The following is a 19,236-nucleotide window of genomic DNA, read 5'->3' as shown; positions in this document are numbered from 1 at the left end:
ATGAGTTGTAAGAAAGAGTATGTTCATTTAAAGATGTACCTACTGGGAATTTAGCTTTGTGTTGATGTTTATAACAGCAATTAAGTTTTGGAACTAGCATATTTCTTTGGCATACTCAGTAAACACTTATTAAATAAGTGTTGACTTATTGCTTTGAATATTTTAGTTCCTAGAATATTTAAATACTTGAAAAAAGATCAGGAATAGTATCTGACCAATTTTTTAATTTTTAATGGCATGCTTGCGTTATTTAGTTAGCACATTCAATTTAATTATTTTGATTATTAAAGTAGGTTTTCATTTTTATAGTGTATTATTAGTATCCTGGTTCTTTTTATTAGTATTAACTAACAGAAAATGTCCAGAGGCAACGAAAAACACAAAACCCAGTGTAAATTAATAATGAACAGCAAGATTTATAATGACTGTGAGTAAATACAAAGATCAGCAGCTGGTTTATACAGATGGTCAATAAAATGTTGGAATGCCCAAAACATAAACATAAGGGGTGATGGTAGGAGGCAGGTAGTGATTAGATATGTGATCACTGAGGTTAGCTGTTAGTTTTGGTAGAACATTGAGCTTTCTTTTCTTCCACTAGAAATTTTCTTCATGAAAAAAATTATCAAAATGCTCCGATTCAAATTACAATGCCTCTTACAGCATGTATACATCAGTTTATTTTGATAGCCTGAAATGGCTGCTAGAGCATCTGAAAAATATCTGATTTAAAAATCAAGTAATCATTTAGGTCATAAGACATTTAGGTCCATTATTTGACAGCTAAATTGAATAATTTATATAATTTCATATTTCTGAATTTACTGGTAAAATATGTGGGCTTCCTCTCAGAATTACATCTAGTCATTCGGAAGTGCAAATCTTACAAATATTTATTAGCCTTATTTTTTTTTTTTTTTAGCATCATGGAGATCAGTGATATTTTAAACCTACCTCAAACAATAGATTCTGATTAATATATAAAATTAAATAATCAAATTATACTTTTAGGATTCCACTGTATGTGCCTCACCATCCTAAACTATCTTTTATAGTTTTTGTATCCCTGCCATCCCAATTACCACACACACCAGAGTACATGCATAGATACAGTACCTTAGCAAACCATATTCTATGAAAACTGACAATGTGATTATCAGGAAAGAAAGCAAAGCATGCTGGTCATTTGAACTTTATCCCTATTTTGGCCCTCAGAAGTGTCATGCAGTAATTTTTTCTTCTTCTTGATATTGTGCCAGTAATAATAATCAGTAAGAAAGTCAACCCCATGCCCAGCATGAATAGGTGAGTACTAAAATAAAATAATACCTATATAACAATCAATGCAATGTAACAGCGAAATGTCTTGAGACATGTAAAAGTGCGTGTTATCATCACTTTGCCTATAGCAATTTTCAAAGTAGGGGGTTTGCAACCCAGGAAATGTGGAAGATGCTTCATTGAAGTGGAAAAAATGAAACACTATTTTGTTTTATTTTTATATCCTTATATATTATATATAATATGTAAAGGTACATATCATCTTTATATTTATCTTTATATTTTACCTTTTAATTTTCTATTTTTGATTTAAAGTGACACCTATGTTAATTCCCAGAAAACATAATTTATTACAAATTCATACTCAAACACTTTTAATTGATTAATGAACATGGGGCCTGTTGTGAGAGGACTGTTAATGTACTCCTCCATGAGATCTCCTGATGATCAATTTTCCAATCATGTTCTTTGCAGTTCCCTTACCAGCTGGTGAACCTGTTAGCTACTGCTCACGGGTTAGTTGAGGTTCCTACCTCAAGCCATCTCTCCCTTCACACAGTGCTCGGTCAAATTTCCCCTCTAACTTTCTGCCTGATGGAAGGATTTCCTTTCACTCACTGACTTGCAGGACCATGCATCAGTAGGGTTATAAAGAAGCAACTGCTAGCAGTTGCTAGCATTATTGGTGAATTCTTATTTAATCTAAGCTTGCAATTTTTCTTCCTTTATTAACTGGTCATAAGGTACTCCCTATAAAATTATAGTTGTGGTTGAGAGAGCCAACCTCAGCAACCCCACAGAGAAGAACTATGGAAATAAATGCCTTGACCTCATTCATCTTCTGTCTCCTAATACTGCGTCATTGCCTTACCAACCAGGAGTCAAAGGGAAAGGGACCCTGGCTGGTATGGACATAGAGGTCAGCAACCCAGAGCACAGAGCTGGAGATGGTGCAGTCAGGCCTGTGGAGCCAAATAAATAGCATTCAGCACAACTGCCCTCAACAAAGTTTCACAGTCCAGCAGTAGATTTAATTTTATAACTTAAAATACTTTAGAGTATTTGAAGTGATCCATTTTTCTGTTCACACTTAGTCCAGTATTATTTTATTGATAATTCGTAATTGCAAATTTTGTGAAAGATATATATATATATATTTTACTTCAAAAAAGGACTTGTTAGAGACTGCTAATACTTGCCTCATGTTTTCTGTGACTAAATTAATGTTTGGAGCTCTGTTAGATATTTTATGAAAGTTTATAATAAATAAAATGTTACATCCAGAAATTATTTTAAAAATATATGTCCACTTCCTAACTAGATGTATAGTCAATGAATGCAATACTCTTTTCTTTATGACAAAAGTGAGTATATTTTTCAAACATGATGAATCCAGATATGTGATGATATACTGCAGGCTGCTCAAAGCTTACTATTTTCTATCTGTGGAATAACTCATAATGAATATTGGATTATGTAAAGAGCTTCTGTAAAATGGCTCTTGTTTTACTTAAGATGTCCTCTTCCAAAGGGCTTCTCAAAACATCCAGTAGCCAGACTGGTGCTTTTGTTTCCAAAGAATTCATGGTTATTTCAAAAAAAATTTTTTTTGGCAAAATGGGAAGAATGGGGAAGATAAGGATATTTCCTGTATAAAGCTGAAACAAAGGCTATTACTGGAGCCATTGCAAGATAAGGGCCTTTTAAATACTTTTTATTGAGGAAGCTCATTCTTAATGAATAAGAAAATAATTTCATATTTCAGCATAATTTTATTACCTTAGTGAACACTTTAAAAGTTGGGTCAATGGTTTCCAGGAAACATTTGTGACTGTAACATGTGCCAAACAACCTCTTATTGTATATAAGAAGAGTATGAGCTTAATGTGTATTAGTAGAATGTATTATAAGGATGATTGTGAAAGGAGTGGTAAACATTTTTATAGTAATATAGGAGTGTGCTTTTCCCTAAAAAGGAAACAAGGACCTTGCTAGTTGTTTTTTCTCAGCTACTAAGTATTTTCCTTATCTGTAAATTGTAATGAATTTCCTGTGAGGAACTTATATCCTAGAACAAATGGTATTTCTTTATAGGTTCTCCTCTCCCCGCTTCTCATCTTATGTCCATTAAGAAACTGTCTTTCTATGGAACTCTGATCCTTTCTTTTTCATACCCCTACATATACTGACTCCACTTTGTACCTGTCACTATAAAAGCCAGGTTATATTCATTTTCACTGAAACCAGATTTTTCGTTAATACGTAGCTAAAATTATCCTAGTGGGTATATTAGTCAGGGTTCTTTAGAGGGACAGCATTAATAGGATAGATGCGTATATAAAAAGGGAGTTTATTAAGGAATATTGACTCATATGATCAGAAGGTGAAGTCCCACAATAGGCTGTCTGCAAGCTGAGGAGCAAGGAAGCCAGTCCGAGTCCCAAAACCTCAAAAGTAGGGAAGCCAACAGTGCAGCTTTCAGACTGTGGCCAAAGGCCGGAGAGCCTCTTGCAAATCACTGATGTAAGTCCAAGAGCCCAAAAGCTGAAGAGCTTGGAGTACCATGTTCAAGGGCAGAAAGCATCCAGTACAGGAGAAAGATGAAGACTGGAAGACTCAGCCAGTATAGCCCTTCCACATTTCTCTGCCTGCTTTTACCTAACCACGCTGGCAGCTGATTAAATTGTGCCCACCCAGATTGAGGGTGGGTCTGCCTTTCCCAGTCCACTGATTCAAAAGTTAATCTCCTTTGGCCACACCCTCACAGACACACCCAGGAACAATAATTTGCATCCTTCATCCAAACAAATCAAGTTGACACTCAATATTACCCATCATAGTAGGTAATGTATTGATTTAGAAAATATAGATAATGCAAAAGAAAGATGTAAAAGGCCCTTTAAATGAACCACTGCTAATCTTCATTGCTGATATATGCATATACTTCATTTAACTTTTGTTTTTCCAAAAATAGGCTTATTTTATAACGTTGTTTTATAATCCTTTTTTTTACTTAGTATAACATGAACATCTCCCACATCATTAAATATTCTTCTATGCGTCATTGTAATCACTGCATAGTTTTCTTATATGAATGCAACACAATTTATACAGTACTGTATGTAAGATATTTGTGGGGGTGATGATATATACACTTATAATGGGATCCATGCACAAACACGCATGCATACACAAGCTACTTTAATCATGTATGCAGGGCTGGGCGCAGTAGCTCATGCCTGTAATCCCAGCACTTTGGGAGGCTGAGGCGGGTGGGTCACCTGAGGTCAGGAGTTCAAGTCCAAGCTGGCCAACATGGTGAAACCCCGTCTCTACTAAACATAAAAAATGAATAAAAAAAAATTAGCTGGGCATGCTTGCACATGCCTGTAATACCAGCTACTTGAGAGACTAAGGCAGGAGAATTGCTTGAACCAGGGAGGCAGAGGTTGCAGTGGGCCAAGATCACGCCATTGCACTCCAGCCTGAGTGACAGAGCAAGACTCTGTCTCAAAAAAAAAAAAAAAATCATGTATGCAGGTAAATCTTTGGACAAATCTATATATATTTTAGAATATATTTTTAAAAGGAATTTCTGAGTCATAAGTTACAAGCTATGATTCATTTGCTTGTATAGAATAGTATGGGAAGGTGTAATGTGGGCATCCACTGTAGTGCCTATTGGCTTTGGCATATAACCTTCCATCTAAACTAAATGGTGAAATTATTTAAATATCTTATTTAGGAAGAGATTGTGAGCAGGAAAGGCAGAATAAGTGATCAGTGATTGTGCAGCAAATAGCTGACAATATTTAATAAGCCCCAGTTTGTGTTGAGGTATTGTTGAGACTCCTTTGTAGTAGTTATACAAAATATTATTTTTGTTAAAAGTTATTATTGGGGCATTGAAATAAATTAATCATGGACTTTTAAAATTTAAATGGTGATTTGTTAAATCTCTACTTATGATCTAATTTGTGATCTAATTAAACCCATTAAGACCATAGTCTCCACACATTTTCATTGTGAGTTGCTATGATTAAAGATTTTGGAGCTTGTATTAACACATATCAATTTATTTATAATGTCTATACATATAGTAATCTCAACTCAATTCATCTAACTTTTTTTCAGTAACATAACAGACCATTTTATATATATCTGAGATGGGGAAAACCCACGTTAAAAACCTCTATTCTAATTACTTTTTCATCAGTCTTTTGATAATAGAACTAGATTGTCTACAAATTGCCTTCTACTTTAAAAAAATTATTCACTGATTGAATGGACAGTGGCAAGTACTGGGATGAGCCATAATTAATGCAAAATGCTTTGGTGAGGCTCATAGACTAAATGGAGGAATGAAATAATTATATTAATAAAAATAACACTGACAAGTATAACAAATAGACCCAAAATTCTAATGGTTTAGCAAAATACAGTTGTTTTGTTTTGTTTTTCATGTAAATTTTACAATGGATATTTCTCATGAGCAAATGGCTCTCTTCTAAGCAGTGATTCAGACATCTAGGTTACTGCTGGTAATGTCGACTGCTGTTTTCCACACCTGGCTTCCAAAGTTGTTACAGCAGGGGAAAGTACATGGAGAACCACACATGGGAAGTTTTTATGAGCCTGGCCTTGAATTGACACATATCATTTCTATTCTCAGTTAAGGACCACACGTAACTGCAGGGCAGGCTGGAAAATGTTACATAGCTATGTGTCCAAGAGGAACAACAACTACATTAGTTCAATAGTTAGAATCTCTGTGATAACATACAAAAAATGGAATTGCAACATTATGAAAAGTATAATGGAATAATGTAAAAAAGAGCTATAAAATTATAAAAGAGTTATCTTACCTGAAAGTTGAAATTGGTCTTCAGAGATGAACAGGGATTATTTGAGGGATCAGAGGTTGAAAGAACTTTCTGGCAAAAGAAATATACAGGAAGTCAAAGAGATGAGAAAAGGAATAATTCTAATACAGCATGGTTAATTTTCAGTTCACCCATTAAATTTCCACTACTTTTTCAAAAGGTATTTTCAGGCAAATTTACAAAGATGTATACATAAGGAAGAATATTAATTTCATTGCTGTTTATAATAGAGGTGATTGAAAACAACATAAATATTCAAAGAAAAAGCATTGGTTAAATAAATGATGGTATATCCAAACTTTGGAATATTTTGCAGCCATTAGAAAATAAGTGTGGATTCACATATTTATTTGGAAAGGTTTCCACAAATGTTTCTTAAATGATAAAAATTAGCATGTACAGGCTGCACGTGGTGGCTCACGCCTGTAATCCCGGCAGTCTGGGAGGCCAAGGCGGAAAGATCACCTAAGGTCAGGAGTTCGAGACCAGCCTGGCCAACATGGTGAAACCCAGTGTCTACTAAAAATACAAAAATTAGCTGGGCATGGTGGCGGGCACCTGTAATTCCAGCTACTGAAGAGGCTGAGGCACAAGAATCACTTGAACCCAGGAGGTGGAGGTTGCAGTGAGCTGAGATCGCACCACTGCACTCCAGCCTGGGTAACAGAGGGAGACTCTGTCTCAAAAAACAAACAACAAATTGGCATGTACAATAATGTTGAATGAAATTATAAAATTCGGCATGTATGAATGGTCCTATTTTAAATACATATGTATGTTTATGTACAGATTATTGCTGACTGTTCATTCAAGCAGTAGTTTAATTGATTTTTCACTGTTTTTCTATAGTGGCTTTCTCCTTTGCTTTCTTCCTGTCTGCCTGCCTGCCTTCCTGCCTACCTTCATTCTTGTAAATGAGCGTGCATTATTTTTATCATAAAAATAATATATTTTGAGTAAAAAAAAATGTTGGTGATCAGGGTTCTCTTGTTTCTGTGGATAATCTCTCTTAGCTAGCTGTTGTAAAATGCTACCTTATTGATTATCTAATAGATGACACCCTTCTGAGAAATAGTAGCTAATATACGCTAGACTTGATGCAGCCGGGGCTTGCTATTTACAACTTTCTACATAAAAAATGAAAAACAAATCTTATTGTCAGATGTCTCAGATTTATAAAAGTTGTATATAGTCTATTTTCAAAGGGATGCTAAATGAATTTCTACTTGTCATACATTAAATAGAATAAATTTAGTTGTTTAATTTATAGGTTAACTATCATATTGACATGTAAATTCTATTTTTGTTTCTAAGAGAAATGGGCCAAAGCAAGTATATACTGAATCCCCTTATTTTGTTAAGAATTAACCCTGAGCCACGTGTGCTGGTGGGTTCTTGTAGTGTCAGCTTTTCAAGGAGGCTAAGGAGGGAGGATCCCTTGAGCCCAGAAGTTCAAGGTCGTAGTGAGCTGTGACCATGAAACTACACTTCAGTCTAGGTAACATAGAGAAATCCCCACCTCTTTTAAGACAATGAAAAAAGCAATTACTCAAATAATTATCCTTGATAAACTAGAGCCTTTGGACTGGCAAAAGAGCATGATCTGGGTAATGGTGAGTGGAGGGTAAAGTGGTTTTTGTGGTGGAGGGCTGGTGGAAAAACCAGTATGGTTTTCTTATCTTCTGAGTCGTCTATAAACAGATGATTGATTGACAAGAGCAAAAGCATTGTTTTAGGGAAATTGATTTATTGGTAGCAGAGTATGAATATTCAAATATGAGAAGGACTTAAAGTCAGTGTTTTTAAATTATTACAATTGTAAAATTGGAAGTAATGAAAGTGAAAGATCTACAATGCCAATGAAAAGAAAGATTTTAAAGGAAAATATACAGAAATTAACAACTGAGTAGATCTGAGAATAGAAATACAATTTGAAAGTTTTTTTGACAAACAAGGCATATGAGATATTATTTAGATTTTGATTCAATGTTATGCTTGTACCATTATTCATCACATAGTACTATGTTCTCTAACAGAATAAAATCATTACTTTAAAATCAATCAACTTGAAATGTTTTTTGTTGTTTGTCTTTGCTTCAAGCTTTTTCCTAGATATAGTCTAGTTCTTTTCTCTTTTTTCAAAGAGACACTGCTCATTAATAAAGGGGTAATTCTGCAAATAAGAAAATGTTCACAATGTAATATACATAAGCAAATAATGCAATTGATAAATAGTGTTCTTTTTGGTAGATTTATCAGTTGGTTTGTTTATAATATGATCATCTTCTTTATCACTGGGAATTCTAAGATTAAAATAAATGTAAATTAAATTTTTAAAGTAGGTTCTGTGTTAAAGAAAATGAAAGGTATAAAATGATTCTGGTTTTATCATATTTCTAAAAGCTTTATAATGTCATTTTGAGTCAAATTAATTATTTTTTTTAATAATTTCGCTATATAATTAGGAAGAAAATAGCTCATAGCATAATAATCTCTTTTTGAGGTCTACACCAGCTTTGGCATTTGAACATTTCATCCATATTCAAATAAACAATAAAAAAAACACACTGTAGATTTACTTGCCTTCTGCATTACATTTGCCTGTTAGAGTAGATAAGTAGTACACATATTTAAATGGCAAGTTTTTTTTTTCCTTTGACTATGGGGAATCATGATATTTTGTGAGTACATGAGTTTTTGTGTGTGTGTGCTACGTAAAGGAAATCAACAGGTGAGAAAAATGTATAGAAACTGATATTTAAAGGTGCTTAAGATCAGCGATAAGTCACAAAACCCCACTGCTTATTCTTTTCCATTTGTTATTTATGCTATTTGAAGAATTAGAAAAGTGTTTTCTTCTGGTAAGATGCCTTCCTCCAGGTAAAAGCCAGAAAAGGTAAAAGGCTGGTTCCCCACTATAATTACTTAGCATTCTTTTTGCTTGAGCAAAGTGAAAAACACCAATAGATCTGCTTACACACAGGAAACACACACACACACACACACATGCACACACACACACACATTTTTAAAATGTCAAATATATATTCATTAGAAACTGTTACAGAAAAATGTATTTAACTCTGGGGAGAAGACACTTAACCTGATATTCTTTTAAGTTGTTACCCATTCTCCACTAAGAAACTGAGAATAATTAGGAGAATGACTACGTGTTTTTGCAAGTAGTCCTAGGTATACGGACACTGTTTATGACCGTTTTAATTTTATTGATTATGATACCAAAACATAGCACAATTACTCCTGCTACCACTGACAAAACTATAACTTACATAATGTGAAAATAAAACTGTCATGCCTTTGAATATATTGCAAATATCAAATACTTCTGTGTGCTTTAAATTGACCTTCATAGCTTAAGATTTTAGAGTTGAGCCCATGTCTTTTCCACAGAGCGAAATTTTAATCCTATCTGCTTCCTAGTCGTGGAAGCATTGTGTTGATTATGGTGACTTTCTCTGCAGCATGTCTTTTTATCAGTTTACAGATGGTGAAAGGGATCAGAACATGCACCCCCAAATATGCCACTTTGTCATATGGGTTATTTTAAGCTACAGGCTCTTTATTAAGAAAGAGCACATGCAGGAAGCTGTTTCTGATCTCCCCGTTTCACCTAAAAGAAGGTCACAAAGTTTCCCATGATACAAATCCCCCCACCCCTTCCCACCGTATTAGAAAGCAAAAATTATTCTCATCACCAGAAGTTAGGAGTCAACACTGGAATGGACTTATGCAAACAAGCTTACTAAAGTGACCCTAATCTCCTCATAGTTTTCCCCATATATTTCCTAGTTACTAACCCACAATTTACTGCCCCTAGCTCCCTACCTAAATCTCCTTTGTATTATCACTTACTGACAATTTATTATTCTTTGTTTAAAATGATATATAAGCTTTTGGGCCTAAAAGATTCTTTGACCTTCATTTTCCTTCTGAAGACTCCTGTGTACACATAAAAATACATTTGTGTGCTCTTCTCCTATTAATCTGTATTATGCCAGTTTAATTCTTAGATCACCACAGAATGTAAGAGGATAAAGAAGGTTTTGTTCCCCTACAAAGATATTGTAAACAACTGTAAACAGGGAATTGCTTTCTTAATTTCCAAAAATTATTTTTTTAAATGTACCCCAAATTATTTAACCATTCAAAGGAATCACAAATTTTCAAAATGTTAAGAATCAGAATATTTTTATACCAGGGAAAAATTATCTCTTTTTTATGGAATTAAAGTTACAGTCTAAAATAAGTTAAAAAAAAAAACCTAAACTGAATATTTATGGTTAATAGGAGTTCTCATGTCACCTGTTTGTGTTCTTATTTCAGAATCAGAAAGACTCACAGAGAAGCCACATAGTAATTCATTTAATACTTTCTGTAGACTAAAAATTTTTTTTAATCTTAGAAATGAAAGATACCTTAATGTCATTGTCTCACCAACATCACAAATTCATCCAAAGCCAAATCCAATAATGTCATCTGAGTTTAGGGATATTACATATACTAACACCTAAAGAAAATTATTTTTATTGGAATTTTATTTCTTAAATTTAGAAAAATATACCTTTTCATAAAATTTATGCCATTATTTCTATTTTTGCTTTTTAAAGTGAATGATAATCTTTGTAAACTTTATTTCGATGACAACTTTTTAAATAGTTAGAAATTGAATACATATTTTTTTCCATATTCAGTGTTTCCAGTTCTATTTTTATATATGTGAGAGGATTTCAAGGCCAATCACTTTTTTTTACCCGTATCTAAAGGTCCTTAGAGATGCCTATTCTCTTATATAGTTTGACTCATGCCATTACAAAGTCATCAACGGGATGGTCAACTGTGTATTCATACTAATAATACCAATTTTGCTGTTTTGTGACTATGATGGTCAGCTCAGAGCAAAATTTGCTGGATGTGTTCTATCCTAGTTTTTACCATATTCATACATTATTTTAGAATTTATGTTTTTAATGAAATGTTCTAACTTAAAAATTATTTTTATATGCATTATAGTCCTTATTTCTTTTCAGAATTTCAAGGTATGCTGTGCATAAATATGTGCCTTTTAATTTATGTGGAAATTAAACTCAGTAAGATTAATGTGTTAGGGACTATAATATAGCAAAACATTGGAAGAGTCAAGACCAGAACCACATTCCTTTCACTTTAACCTAATTTGATATCACTGTGAAGAGTAACTTCAGGATACATTTGGGCCAACTGGCACTTTGTCTTATTACTATATATTACCATGCATACAGGTATGTGTAGGCAACACACACACACACACGTGCACACGCGCACACACACACACACACACACACCTTGAAACATATACTTTAGATCTAGAAGGGACTTTAGTGTAGTGATAACTTGGGAGAAGTGGCGAGAAAATTAGCCTATATATCAAATCCTGCCTTCTCTTCATGAATATTCAAGCCCAGAATATTGTTGTGAAGTTTCAATTATAGAGCACATAGTATCCAAATTCAACTTGACATTTGAAGTTATGTGTCACCACTATGAAGCTTCTTTTGACACAATCCAAAATGTTTTGACAAAAGAATTAAATTATTATGGGATTAAGCCTTATTAGTTTTGTTTGCCTTTATAAAGATGTAATGGCAGTAGATATGTGAAATATCAAAACATTTAATTGGATGTGAAAATAAATTAATCTTAGTATTCTTTAAAGTTCTTTTATTTTGCATTATTTTGTCTGCCTAGTGTTCAACTTCATTTTTCTCTAATAAGTGTATTAAATGTATGACAGAAGTTTTAAGATTTGGTATTTTGTACTGTTTAGAATTATTGTCTTAATGTTTAGTCATCATATAATTTGCCTAAACTTGGAAGATAATATGCAGAATTGATGTTTTTCTTTAGCAGAGTGTGTGGTTTATGATCAGTAAAATCTTGATCATTATAAAACCTGTATGTAAATAATATGCTTCAGAATCTAATTAGACACACAAGTTTATTTATTCAGTTCATTATCTGTGTGTTTGTATGTATGTCTGTATTTCTGTATGTCTTACAGCTGTTATTTCAAGAAACCAAGAAGGGCCAGGAGAAATGGGAAAAGCTGTGTTGATTCCTAAAGATGACCAGGAGAAAATGAAAGAGCTGTTTAAAATCAATCAGTTTAACCTTATGGCCAGTGATTTGATTGCCCTTAATAGAAGTCTGCCAGATGTAAGATTAGAAGGGTAAGTTTACATTTGTTATATAATCTTTTATATTTATAATCAACATATTTCAGAATCTCAGAACTTCAGCTAACTCAGATTATATCAATTCTAGCAATGTGTGGTTCTGATTACCTACCACATAGCAGGAATTTATTGTGCGTGCATATGCTGAAAAAGATGAACTATTTTCTTTCCTGGCAAAGCAAAATACGTTACTTGCAAAGATGCTGCAAAATACTCAGGCCAAACAGGTTTTTCTATGTGAGATGTTTTTTGTTGTTGTTTTGTTTTGCTTTCTTTATCATACCAGATGCAGAGCAAATATGCTCTTTAATAGATTACAGTTGTATGTTGCTTAACACTGCAGAAATGTTCTGGAAAATGTGTCATTAGACAATTTTGTCATTGTGTAAGCATCGTAGGTGTACTTACACAAACCTATATGGTAAAGACTACTACATTTCTAGGTTATATAATGTAGCCTATTGTTTCTAGGCTGTAACTCTGTACAGCAGATTACTGTACTGAACACTAGAGATAAATGTAACATAATGTTAAGTATTTTTGTATCTAAACATAGAAAAGGTATAGTAAAAACATGGTGTAACAGATAAAAATTTGTATACTTGTATAGGTCAAGTAGCAGGAATGGAGCTTGCAGGACTGAAAGTTGCTCTGGGTGAGTCAGTGAGTGTGTAGTGAATGTGAAGGCTTAGGGCATTACTGTACACTACTGTAGACTTTGTAAACACTATACACTTAGGTTATACTAAATTTATTTTTAAAATTTCTTTCTTCAGTAATTAATTAACCTTACATTACTGTGATGTTTTTACTTCATAAAGTCTTGATTTTTTTTCACTTTTAAGCTGTTTAGTATTAATACTTAGCTTAAAATACAAGCATACTATACAGCTATAAAATATTTTCTTTCTTTATATCCTTATTATTTTTTCCGTTTTTAATGTAATTTTTAAATTTTTCTCTTAAAAACGAAGACACAAACATACACATTAGCTTAGGTCTATTCAGGGTCAGGATCATCAAAACATCACTAGGCAATAGGAATCTTTCTGATTCATTATAATCTTATGAGACTCTCATCATATATGTGATCTGTCATTGTGTAATGCATGGCTGTATTTGCCTTACTGCATAAAAAGGCCCATATACTTTGCTTATAAAAAGTATACCTGCATTGCTATTCCAGCATAAAAATAGCTCATTGTCTATATGACTCTTTGACCCTATAAAAGTGGTTTATTATGGTTTCCAGCAATTTATACTGCTGTTTATAATTAGAATGCTTAATTATCAGCTATGGAAGAAATAGGCACTTGGAAATAATATTGCACGAAAAATGATGTTGAAAAATTCAGCTTTGATATGATTAACTGTAAGCTATGCTCTAGATACTTGAACATGTTTTAAACAGATGTAATAAAATGAAAGTATTTAGTGGCAGAATTGTAATTCTAATATATGGTCCTTGTAAAGCAAACTCTTGGCATTAATAAAAGATGTGTCTTGAGATTTTAGAAAATCTCCAAGTTTACAAATATGCTCCAGGACACACTTCCATGTAAATAGAAATTGTTCTTTTGAGCACTTAATGATTTTTCTCTACATGCAATAGAACATAATTAATGCAAATAAAATTTGCCACCTCTAGTGGGCTACATTACACTACTGTGTCATGATATTAGCATCATATTTACTGACTCTTATTTTTTTCTTTCTGAATTACTTCATATAATATGAAAACCTTGGCTGGGCTTGGTGGCTCATGACTGTAATCCTAGCACTTTGGGAGGCCAAGGCAGGTGGATGACCTTAGGTCAGGAGTTCAAGACCAGCCTGACCAATATGGTAAAACCCCATCTCTACTAAAAATACAAAATTAGCTGGGCATGCTGATGCATGCCTGTAATCCCAGCTACTCAGGAGGCTGAGGCAGGAGAATCGCTTGAACCTGAGAGGCAGAAGTTGGAGTGAGCTGAGATTTTGCCATTGCACTCCAGCCTGGGCAACAAAAGTGAAACTCTGTCTCAAAAAAAAAAAAAAAAAAAAAGAAAAAGAAATGAAAAGAAAAAAGAAAACCTTGTTGAGATTCCAGGGCTCGTAATTGTCAGAGGTTTATTTGGTATCTTAGTAACTGCTTTGTCACAACCATTGTATACTTTTGAAATGTCTCTCTCAACAAAATCACAAGTAATTACATATTGTGGACATTTTTGGTCCCTAGGAAATAGTTCAACATTTAATATTAAATTTGTGCATTGCAAATTATTAAGTAAAAATAATTTTACATGTAGTCCTGTATGTATGTGTGTGTGTGTGTGTGTATATACTTGTTTGTATATAGATACATTTAAAAGTATATACAATAAGCATATACAAAAAATATGTACAATAAACATAGTCTTCAAAGCAATTTTAAGCATTTTAGATGCTAAGTTTATAATGTTTAAACATTGCATTTATTACTTTGTTTTATATGCTGTAGTATGCTGTAGTGCAATGATCCCCAACCTTTTGGCACTGGGGACCAGTTTTGTGGAAGACAATTTTTCTACAGATTTGGAGGTGGTGGGTTGGGGGTTGGGGGTGATTTCAAGATGAAACTATTCTAACTCAGTTGATCAGGCATTAGATTCTATAAGGAGCACACAGCCTAGATCCTTCGCAGGTGCAGTTCACAATAGGGTTTGTGCTCCTGTGAAAATCTAATGCAGCGGCTGATCTGACAGGAGACTGAGTTCAGGTGATAATGCTTGCTCTCAGGCAGCTCACCTCCTGCTGTGTGGCTGGGTTTCTATAACAGGCCGGGACCAGTACTGGTCCTCAGCCCCAGGGACCTCTGCTGTAGTGTGATAAAATGAGAGGCTATGATAATTATATATTCCAGAAAACTAGGTAAACACTATTTCAAGTTTTTAAAAAATCTTGACTTTCAACTGTCAGAATACAAATAAATCAGAACCATGAATTAAAAAAAAAAGTAAGTCTTCATTGAGCTAATGTTTAAAATATTCATAGCCAGTGATTTTTTTTTTCTTTTGAGAATCTCTGCCGGGCACAGTGGCTAACACCTGTAATCCCAGCATTTTGGGAGGCTGAGGCGGGTGGATCACCTGAAGTCACAGGTTTGAGACCAGCCTGGCCAATATGGTGAAACCCTGTCTCTACTACAAATACAGAAATTAGCCAGGTGTGGTGGCCCACGCCTGTAATCCCAGCTACTCAGGAGGCTGAGGCAGGAGAATCGCTTGAACCCAGGAGGCAGCGGTTGCAGTGAGCCGTGATTGTGCCACTGCACTCCAGCCTGGGTGACAGAGTGAGACTCTGTCTCAAAAAAAAAAAAAGAATCTCTTAGCTCTAGTTTGTTGTCTTAGTCTAAGAAAAAAAGGATCCCTTAGCATACTAAGTTTATGAGTAAGTCTTAAACTGTGGAGCAATCCAACATTTTAAATGAATATTCAACTTACTTAGCATGTAAAGTACCTAAAATCCTGTATATACTGTGGTTATTATTGCTTGAATTTTCATATTTTACAAATAGTCTCTGAAATAATATTAATGAAATAACTTTTCATTTTATTTTTATATAAAACTACAGTGTATGTTATAAGTATGAAAACAGTAATACCATCCAAAATTCCTAGACAAGTCACAGTGTATGAGGTTTACCAGGGACATTTGCAAGTCATCTTGAATGACTCAATTGTGGGACTGCCTGGGAACAACTAATGTTGAAAAACTTACCATGAGTCACATATCCAAACTGTTATTTAAAAGATTTAGAAATGTTAATACTCATTTGATCTAGAAAATATTTTTATAATTTGATTATATGCCAGTTACAGTTCAGTTTTTGGATAACTATATCTTAAAAAGATATAGATACATTAAGCTAGCACAAGTGATGACTGATGTAAATTATGTAAAGATGTAAAAAGAATAGGATTCTAAAATAATTAATTTAAGAAGAAGCTGAATTTATTTTAGTGGACAACTTGAGTTGATACTTAGAAAGCGTCTGAGTCATCCAAACTGTGAATTCATTCAAATATCTAATCATATTTTACTGCGTTATACCTTTAAACTATTTTGGCTAAATTCTGAAAATTGTCCAAAAAGTTTAATGTTACGTTTGACGTTAATATCAATTTACAAATATTGGAAAATGTATTCAGGGAATAAATCTAAGCATATATCCTATGTTTACACAGAGAACAGACTAGGTAAAAATAGTTTTTTTTGGAGGCAGTTGTGAAAAACCATCAAGACAAATTGAAGTTCTGTTCTGTAATATCTATCCCTAGGAATGTTTAAATATTTGTAAAAATTTACTTAAAGTATTTAATTTTTTAATACATGCAACACATTAGTATGTAATCCTATTTTTTTGATATAAGATGCTAGTTACAAAGAAATTGTTACTTTTATATTTTAAGTACAATTAAGGGCAGATTTATGCAATGTTTTACCTTCTTGAAGGCCCTTCATTTCTGGGATACTTATGTAGTCTCTCTCCATATCTCTCTCTCTCTCTCTCTACATATATATATATATGTATGTTTAGTTTACATGTATAGATAAACTAAAAATTTACATATAAATTTACATATAAATTTTATTGTATAAATAAAATTTTAGACAGCTGTAATCAGCCCTCTCTCTCCTTTGCCCATTCCCCCACAAATAAAATTTTTTAAAGTAAATGTCTTAATAACCTATCTGATTCAGAATGTTGAGAAAAATGACTATTAACTAATGGCTCAGCATTAGAGATTTGTTAGCATGTTTCTCATCAATTATGGGGGTAAGATTTGTAAATTTATATATTTTGGATTTCAGAAGAGCAGGGTTTAAATACTTCCGATGTCAGAAAGTAAACAAATAGATGTCATTTTGTTTGGCTTTTAACCTAAAGTTCTTTAGCATTTACTTGAATTCAGTCATTTAATAACACGTCAAGGGCTGGTACTGAGTTTTTTTTGAAGGTTATAATGCAGCTAGCATTTAAATATTTCTCATCAGGAAAAAATTGAGAAAATAGGAAATTTATTTTAGCTTTTTATATCCTAGGCCAAATAACTGCTTCTTACACATGCACACTTTCAAGTCGATAAGAGGAAAAGACTCTAGCAGCCTTACATTATTAGTGGAAGAGGAGCTGTAGCATACAAATTTTGAATAAGTTGCTCTCAAAGGACAAAGAATTTATTTACTACATTAAGTAGGAATAAGACATAGTATATATTTTTTCTGTGCTCAATCTCATGAGTACATGTTCATTTATAAGGTTTGCCTTTCCCATAAATTAAAATATGATAAATGTAGCATTGATTGCACAAAGGAGAAATAGAAAATGAGAATATTAATTGGATTTCCAATCTCTGTTCCACATCTTTTCTTTTTAATTTGAGAATTAATGCAACATTTTTATGCTGGTAAAAATCTTCCCTGTGAAGATAATAATAATTTCTTTAATAATTTGATTTATGTAATGTGCTCATGTGTAGAATTAATTTCACTATCCAAATTAAAAGTGGTATGTTAGAATGCCTGTATGTTTACGTATGCACAATGTATGTATATATATATATACACACACACACACACATGCATACATACACACATATATACACACACATACATACACATACACACACATATATACACACACACTTGAGGAATGTGGATATAAGTATTATTATCATTTGGGGGATAATAATACTGTTACACTGTAAGTTTCCTTTCAAATAAGAAAGTAGAGTAACACATGTCTAGGCATGTTCTCGGGGATACATTTAAGTACACTGTATGCAGAAAACATGCCACATAACCTTTATTTACACTTGAACTACCCCTCCATGGTTTCCTTATGTAATTTAATTTTCTGACACTACTACCTTCAACTTCTAAAAATAATGTGGTGTTATATACATAACATAAAATTTTCCATTTTCACTATTTTAAAGCGCATAGTTAAGTAGTGTTAAGTATAAAGGACATCAGAATATGCTACCCTAAAATATGCAAATTTAGCATAAAGATCCTTTTGAGCTGAAGGCAATTAAGGAAAAGCAGGCACAGGAAACCTCTCTACTCTTCCCCATCTGCCTAAAAGTAGGGCATACATATGACTTACAAAAGCATCCTCCACTCTCATACCAGGAGGAGAAGAGCAATCTTTATTAGCAGGAATAGAAATGCTGTCAAGATAAGCCAGCATAAACAAATCTCACTAAATAACCTTTATTATCCGTTAGTTTCCCTCCTACATTACAGAGTTTCCCACCTTAGAAGCCCCAAACCCTTTTCCTTTGTCTTGCCACTTCTCCACAATTTATCACTCTTTTTTGAAATGCCGTATAAACCCACTGAGTGTAACTACTTGTTTGGGTCTTCACTTCTTTTCTATGAAGGTCTCTGTTCATGTGAAAATCAAATGATTATAATCAAATAAAATATGTATGCCTTTTTTCCGGTTAATCTGTTTTTTGTTAGTTTAATTCACAAGCCCCGGTTATAGAACCTAAGAAGGTAGAGGAAAGGTTGTTCTCTTCCCTATAAGTGAATTTACATTGTTGTGCAATGAATCTTTAGCATTATTTTCATTTTGTAAAACTGAAAGTCTACAGCCATTAAACAGGAACTCCACATTTCCTCAGCCCCTAGCAACCACCATTCTATGTTCTGACTTTCTAAAGTTGATATTTTCAGCATTTATCGGAACCTAATTGTGTACCAATGAAAACTAAGAGATACGGTATTACATTAGAGAATGGAATGAATATATATATATTTGAATGGAATATAGATATACATATGGAATATATATATTTCAATGGAAT

The 19,236-nt window shown here is 33.2% G+C and overlaps 1 protein-coding gene across 8 annotated transcripts in view; it reads left to right on the top strand.

The window, feature by feature from the left end:
• Window positions 1-19,236, top strand: part of GALNT13 (polypeptide N-acetylgalactosaminyltransferase 13) — a 588,430-nt gene that overhangs the window by 246,718 nt on the left and 322,476 nt on the right. For all 8 annotated transcript variants that reach the window (XM_032755681.2, XM_032755686.2, XM_032755680.2 and 5 more), the window contains one exon: window positions 12,223-12,391. In XM_032755681.2, coding sequence (XP_032611572.1) covers window positions 12,223-12,391 — 169 coding nt within the window. The remainder of the gene's footprint in view (window positions 1-12,222; window positions 12,392-19,236) is intronic.

This window comes from Hylobates moloch, unplaced genomic scaffold (assembly GCF_009828535.3).
Source record: "Hylobates moloch isolate HMO894 unplaced genomic scaffold, HMol_V3 SCAFFOLD_1, whole genome shotgun sequence".
In the NCBI taxonomy this organism is placed as follows: Eukaryota; Metazoa; Chordata; class Mammalia; order Primates; family Hylobatidae; genus Hylobates; species Hylobates moloch.
Note: the sequence above shows the minus strand (reverse complement) of the source record. Positions and strands in the feature narration are given on the sequence as shown.